Below are 7665 nucleotides of genomic sequence, written 5' to 3'. Positions count from 1 at the left end.
CAAACGCACACACCCCCACTCACACCCCACACACACACCACGCACACACACACACACACAAACACACTCACACACACACACACACACACTCACACAACACACACAAAACACTCACACACCACCCAACCAACCAACCAACCAAAACAAACACACACAACACACCACACACTCACACACACACACACCACAACCACACACACACCCAAAACACCCAACACACACACAACACACCACAACACACCACACACAACACACACACTACCCACACACACACTCACACACCACACACCCCACACACACACACACACAACACTCAATAACTAACAAACTCTTAACTACCACCTACTCTAACCACCCCCTCCCTACCTGCACAGGATTTGCATCCACATTCAAACCTATATTGCGCCTTAGCATTTATACAAATTACGTTTTCATATAACTTTTGTCAATATATCCATCACATCCAAAGAGCATCAGTAATAATAATAATAATCATCATCATCATCATTAAGAAAAATAATGATCATCTTCATAATACTATGATACCCATGGCAGAAAATTAGACACTACAATATGAAAAATTAACACCCTTATAAACCAACCCGTAAACCCTAGGTTGTATCCATTGCCGCCCCAGAACCAGTCAAGTCAATGGTCGCCTGTGCTTTGGTCAGGTCAATGATCTCATCGACGAGTGTCAGTTCGTCCTCTCGTGTCGGGGAGTTGTCGTGGAGAAGGGTCTGCTGGAGCTGGTGGAGGGCAGTGACCAGGACGTGCAGCTGCTTGCGCCTCAGGCTCAGCTTCTCTTCCAGCTGGTCTCTCTTAGACTGAAAATAAGAGGAAGCCAATTTGAATTAAGAGATCTAAAACCGTGCTTTTGGTCATGAAGTGTTAAAAATAGGATACTGGGGAAAGAAGAGCATATGATAGTTAATTTGCTAATTTCATTTTTGCTTCAATGTTTTCATCCCCATGTACAAGCTAGATCTTTTTTCCTGACCAGCTTTATAAAAAGGAAATTCCTCTTTGAAAATACTGGTCTTATCCTTTCAACTGGTTACAGATTTGGTTTACATTTTCCATTATTCTCAAACCACTTACCTTCTTCCATATATACCCATGGTTTATTCCTAGTATAATAACTGATCAAAAATTATTCTTTTTTTTTTTCTTCTCATGAATTTAACCCATTCACACCGGGGCGACTCCGGCTTTGAATGGTCACAATGCCAGGGGTTTTGGAATGCATAGGCCTAACGCTTCGGGATTCTCAGGCGCACTAGCCGCGAGCCTTGGCTGTCCACTCACACACCCGAAGTGCCAGCCTTGGCCAAATATCTCATCACTGGCGTCTGACGCAAAAAGCACGAAATGTGTCAGCACGTCATCCGGCGCGAATGGGTTAACATAGCAAACAAAAACAAAAAATAATTGTCTGAGAGATATAATTTTATATTTGTAAAAATAAATCCTCATGCAAAAGATTAAGATATAGCACTCAAATATGTATAGATATTCAGTGTGATTCTGGCTGGACAATCCATTTATAGCAATTAAATGGCTTCAAATTATCTATTTCAATACGTAACTGGATCATTCCATCACAAAAATAATGTTTCATATTATACAAAAAAATAAAGGAATAGGAATTCTAACTACCTCACACAGAGAAGCCTGATCATTCAAATTTTCTTTGATTAGATTTGCAATCTTTGTTATAGAGTTGGGTTTGCACAAACTACAAACCCAAACAAAACAAGACTCCTTGAAGCACAATTTAAAGAAAACACAATACACAATACAACTATGTTAACCCCTTAACGATGGATGACGTGATACAGTACCACATCATGGCCCTGCTGGTCTTCCTGTTGGTGACACAACATCACATCATGGCTATTTGTATGGCTGGCATAGCAGCTGGCTGCCACCTCAGCAGGCGAATGGCCTGAGGCGTTAGGTCTGTGCATTTCAAAATATCACAGCGTTCTGAACATTGTACCCCTACCTACAAACACCTGTACTTATACAATACACATACACAGACACTTCATCAAACAAGCTTTGTCACACATGGGTACACACAATATTATCCTTACATGCAGCATAAAAACACAACACCCTAGAGAAGACAGAGTACACCTCACACACACAGACAATTGCCCTAAATAAAGCCTGGACAGGTGATAGACAATACAGTACATCCTCCCAAGAGTAATGGAGTGACCCAGTGAAAGTGGCTGCCTCCCTGAACAAAATAAGCTTCCTATCAAGAGAAACCTAGGGGCTCCCAAAAACAACAAAAACAAATCTTCTGCACAGCATTCCGAGTTCCACAGGGGGATAAAAGAACTTTTTAAAATTCTCTTTTTCACAATTATCATCCGTGAGAATGAATAAGTTATCTATATCCATAAAAGACAAAATTAAAGGCATCTTTTCCATCCCCTTTAGATAGACATTCAAAAACGTAGCAATGACTGAACTTCAATTTCAATTATTGGGTAAACTACCTTCTGTCTTCAATGTTTCAGTCCAGATAGTTTATATTGTATAGTGCAAAATGTCTAAATCTACTGTAAGTACCTACACTAAATTCTTTCTTAAATTTACAAATCAGGTGACATTACAAACAGCAAAGTACATTTTTTCCTCATTTCTACACAAGATTTCTAAGACCCAGCATAGCTTATCAAAATCTAGTAATTATTGTGTCAAATGAAAAATGGAAAATCAATTCAAGGTTATCTGATGCTTTTTGCTCTATTTTTCATAATCTATTGTCCCCATATATATTCAAATGACACACATGTGAGCATGTACCTTATGTTCAAAATGCATGTAAGTGATCAATACACACTAATTTCAATTCTTAAAAAAACTATTTAGCTATCAACCAGTCACCAATGGGTATCATAACTATCTTCATGTTCAATTATTTGGCCTGATAACAGATTAAATGGGTGATTGGCACTTTGTTGTTCAGACTACATTTGTCAAGGGATGCTAGATGGTACAGAAGAGATGTGCTCCATGCATCTGCATGAGCAACTAAAGCCTTCTAAAAATCTTAGCCCATTCACACCAATGACATGATATCACATCATGGGAATAGTGTAAACAAATACAAAAGCCTCCTTTTGTCACCCTGTTGAATTGGGCAGGGGAAAAGCACTCTGAGAGGTGGAGCATGGCTTCATGCTGGAAGAGATCTTGTGCTTTGAGGCTGTGCACGCTTGTCATCTTACCAGTGGGAGCAGCATTAGGCAAATATAAGCCCTGGTGTGAATGGTTTAATGCTTAATCAATTCCAGACAGTGTCAACACTGTATTGATGGTCAATCACTAAACCACACCATGTCTGTCAATAGGTGATTAACAGTTTTGGTATTAAGGCACATTTTACCATACTGGAGAATCATGATCCATGCATCTTTATATGGAGGTACAACCTTTCAAAGTTGGCTGAAACTCTCTTATCATCTCGCTTTTCTGAATAAAGACCAGGGGAAACATGGATTCACAGAGAACAATGACTTATGTCACCAATGATTAAATTACCAAACTAGCAGTGCACGACCTCACAAACAGTTTTTATTCAAAACAATCATATTTTACCAATAATTACATAGTACCAAAATATAATGCTCTCATTGAATATTGCATATTTCACATTTATCCATTTATAGCCCAAACACAGAACAAAAGCACTTCAGGCATTGTTTCTTTTTAACAGCAAAAAAAGTAAATATGAAGCCATATACATAATGTTAGAAAAGCTGTATAGCCCATCCCTGGATTACGGATGACATCTGTTCACGTTTTCAAATAAATGGTATGTAAAATAATTCCAGTTGCTTTATTTCCACTTTACTTTCAATCATGATCATTCTCCTTTTCATCACTGCATTACTAGCATTTACATCATATCTACACTTTAGAGCAGGGGGTTCCAAACTTTTTTTATTATCAACCCTTTAATGGAATCATTGATCCCTCATCGAACCCTTCATAAACAAAAGAATATAACTTCAACATGATATGCATCAGTTAACTTTAAGTTTCATTTACTGCATTATATTTTTCTTTCTTTCTTTCTTTTACAAATGTCAGTATTTTGCCATAAAAGTTCATAATTATTTGTGGTATCTATCAACCCCCCTTTGACTACTTGGTATATACTGATATCTTGGATAGTTCTATCAATCCCTAGGGGTTGATGGAGCTATCTCCTCCACTCTGCCTACCCTGCTCTAGAGGTTTGGTTATAAGCGTAAAGAGAAAATCACATATCAAATACACAGTTACACACTCAACACAAGGACGCGTATACTGCGTCCTCGCAGTGCTCGTGTCAAACCCGAGGACGCGCATACTGCATCATGGCTGAGTTCTGGTGGAATTGAGTTTTCTTTCTTCTGGATACTGTACGAGATCTTTCAGAATAGAGGTCGGATATGATACGATGGATTACTTGACTTTCATTATTATTACATAAGAGTGGGATTCGCTTATACCAGGGGATGCACTGACGGGCCCTGCTAGCAATCCTTTTATTATTTATTTATGGAACATTATGTAAAAATATAAAACTCATCATGATTAGTTTACCATACTATTTCAATTGTTTTCTTTGGTCATCTGAGTGAGGCCTCCCACCAAGGTCACTCTTTCCATCTTCCTCCCAACCCATGTAAATAACTTGTCACATGCACATGGGGGAAGAGGTTAACTATGCATATTTTGATATATAACACATGATAATTATGTTGAGGTTTTGGCTTTAAACTTGTAGAGGTTTTGGCTTAAAACTTGTCATATTCAGTAGCAACGTTTAAAATTTGGCGTGCCGGCAGCTCGGATACGGCGTGAGGGGCGTTTTCTACTGTCCGTAGTGAAGGGGTTAATGGCAATGTTATCCAACTCAAACTGTTATAATGACCGAAGCTTTGGAATGTTTCCGAACTATGTGCATATAATAGGCTATATGGCAGTCCATTTACAAAAATGAGTTGTTCATATGTCATACTTCATAACCAGGAAATTGTCCAAAAAGATGTAAAGAATGAAAACAAAACTATCCTATAATTTCCCTTATAGGATTAATCAATGGCTACAAATAAATGCTAAATCTGCTGATCTTTATTATGCTTCCTTTACGATCTTTACAGAAGTCCTTGAAGCATGGCAAAATGGCCTAAAAGAAGATAACAGCAATGAACCAACTATATCTTTAAAATTCTGATCAAAATAACAGCAATAGTACTTGTACCAATGATGATCTTACCTTGAGAGAATGCAAGTGCTGTGTAAGGTGTGCCAATTTATTAGCTGTATCTGAACGTGGAGGGTGTTCCTTGATCAGTCTTGCCAAAGCATCATACTCTAGCCGGTTCCGTCGCACTTGCCTGGCTTCTTCTAATTCTTGTTTGGCAATACCAATGGCTACATATGCATCTTCAACACTTCTGCTAGTTTCATCTCTGAAAAATACATCACACTCATCAACAGATCATAATTTTTTTCTATATTTTCTATTTCTTCTGTATCATCAAAAATTTACCACGGTAGCTCTGCAGTCTTATTAACCCGTTCCCGACGGGACCATTTCGGCTTAAAAACACCGATGTTCCGGGACTCTCGAACGCATAAGCCTAACGCGTCGGGATTGTCGGCCGCACTAGCCACGAGCCAGCGCTGTGCGCTGGCTCCTCCCGCGCGCCGGGCTGGACAAAATGACGCGTCCCCGTCGTGTAGCCCAAAAACCACTAGACGTGTTATCTAGTCACCCGTCGTTAACGGGTTAACATGTCAGTGATTTTCTTTCATGTCCACAATGTATCTCCTAAAGCCTTGATTAGAAGTCCTCAATCCAACATCTTATATAACTATTCTATTCAACCATATTACACATTACAGTTTCATCTTTAACCCATTGCAGACAGGGACAGAAATCCTTACCCAGTCCCTGGGACTGGCACTAGTGCCGCCTATGTGGCACACTAGACAGGTCTTATTTCAGGGCAAAGCAGCATCACATGACATACCCAATCTTTCATGATTTCTTTCATCACTCTCTGAAGATAGTGCTTTCTAGAGAACGTGGATGGGTGCCATTCAAGGCTTTTTCTCCCGCTGGTGCTAGGAGAAATTGGTGCCATCTATGTTTTGGATTTTAAATTAAACTAATTTTGCTTAACAATATGTCAGTTATAGCAACTATGATTGCATTTGTCATCATCAATCACCAAATAGAATTAATGCTGAAAGAACACAGCGATCCACTCTCCCCCAATGTCAAAAATGGCATGACGACTATCATCATAAACTTCTCGACACCCGCCATCATGCCAAAAACTTGTGCATCATGTATGTCATGAGACTCGTCTGCAATGGATAACTATATAAGGAGGTATTTCCTACAATAAGACACTCTTTCATTACCCACAATTCATAATACCCACCTTAGTAGTTCATAATGTTTTATCTCCTCTTGATTCATGTCAACGATTGCCTTCCACTTCAATGAGGAATGTTCTATGGATGCCAGCTGTGTCAGGAGACGATCAAACTGGTTCTGGCTGTAAAATGTAATAGAAGACTATAGTCAGAAAGAAAAAAGTTACAATAGTTTTCTCCTTTTTATATACTTTGACCCAAAATATGTTATTACTGAAAAAAAGTTCAGTAATAACAATATTGGGCATCATCAGAACAAAAAGATAAGAAAAAGAAACTCATTGGTGGGCCAGTTTCTAGCAGAATAACAATTTACTATATCTACTTATTTAAGTTCTGCTAATAGTAACAATCTTTGTCATAATCCTTACATTACTTTGCTATAAATAATAACTACTTGGTTGATAATCACAACCCTCAAGCTTTACTGTATTAATCTGAATGGAGGTGAAAGTTAACAGGTTTATTGTTCAGGACCTACTTCAAGGTAAGATTGCTAACATGTGAGGTTCTCAACAACAAAAGAAAGACTAAATGACACTGAATAACCATCACCCTTACTAGTAAGGCTGAGAACAAGATAAGAACAAGAGGATGGGAGGATGGGCAGGCCACTGTGAAAATGGATCTGTGTATATATAATTATGTATGCCCGTTTCATTTTAAATACAGTGCTGTGTGAGTTCGAGTGATTGTGCTTCCATTATTTCTACCCACTCGCAACATGGCATATATTTGCCTAATTCTGCTCCCACTGGCAATATAGCAACTTTATTTTTTTTTTTTTTTTTTTTTTTTTTGGGGGGGGGTTAAGTCAAGAAAAATGTGTATACACAAATAAAAATACAATGTGTATATACTGTAAAACTTTATGATGTGACAGAATGCTATCTATCATACTGAAAATATTCCAATGACATGATATAACCTCTAATGGGGTATGAACCAGCCACTGTATCAAGTTTGCCCTAGCAATTTACCCAACCTGAATTTGATTCTATATATATATCAAAATATACACATCTTAAATATCGATGCACACACACACAAAACAAAACTGTTTTAATACAATGAATTAGACATAGACAAACTAGCTCAGGAGCTTCAAGAGGAACAAGAAGATATCCTTACCATTCCTGTGGAGAATCATCTGTAGAGCACCACTTGATGAAGGACTTCATAAACATCATCATCACGCGGGCATCT

At 38.3% G+C, this 7665-nt stretch overlaps 1 protein-coding gene across 1 annotated transcript in view; it reads right to left on the bottom strand.

Moving 5' to 3' along the window:
- Nucleotides 1-400: 400 nt before the first annotated feature.
- thoc7 (THO complex subunit 7) overlaps nucleotides 401-7665 on the bottom strand; it is a 9513-nt gene continuing 2248 nt past the window's right edge. Inside the window, exons 2-5 of the mRNA XM_043005540.2 lie at nucleotides 7591-7665; nucleotides 6465-6581; nucleotides 5288-5483; nucleotides 401-827 (exon numbers count right to left, since the gene is read on the bottom strand). The exon at nucleotides 7591-7665 is cut by the window's right edge and continues 46 nt beyond it. Of these exons, the coding sequence (XP_042861474.1) occupies nucleotides 612-827; nucleotides 5288-5483; nucleotides 6465-6581; nucleotides 7591-7665 (604 nt within the window). The 3' untranslated portion in view covers nucleotides 401-611. The remainder of the gene's footprint in view (nucleotides 828-5287; nucleotides 5484-6464; nucleotides 6582-7590) is intronic.

The sequence above is a fragment of the Penaeus japonicus genome, unplaced genomic scaffold, assembly GCF_977035675.1.
Source record: "Penaeus japonicus unplaced genomic scaffold, GWHDUDI00000001_assembly GWHDUDI00000008, whole genome shotgun sequence".
Lineage (NCBI taxonomy): Eukaryota > Metazoa > Arthropoda > Malacostraca > Decapoda > Penaeidae > Penaeus > Penaeus japonicus.
This window is presented reverse-complemented; position numbering and strand designations above follow the sequence as displayed.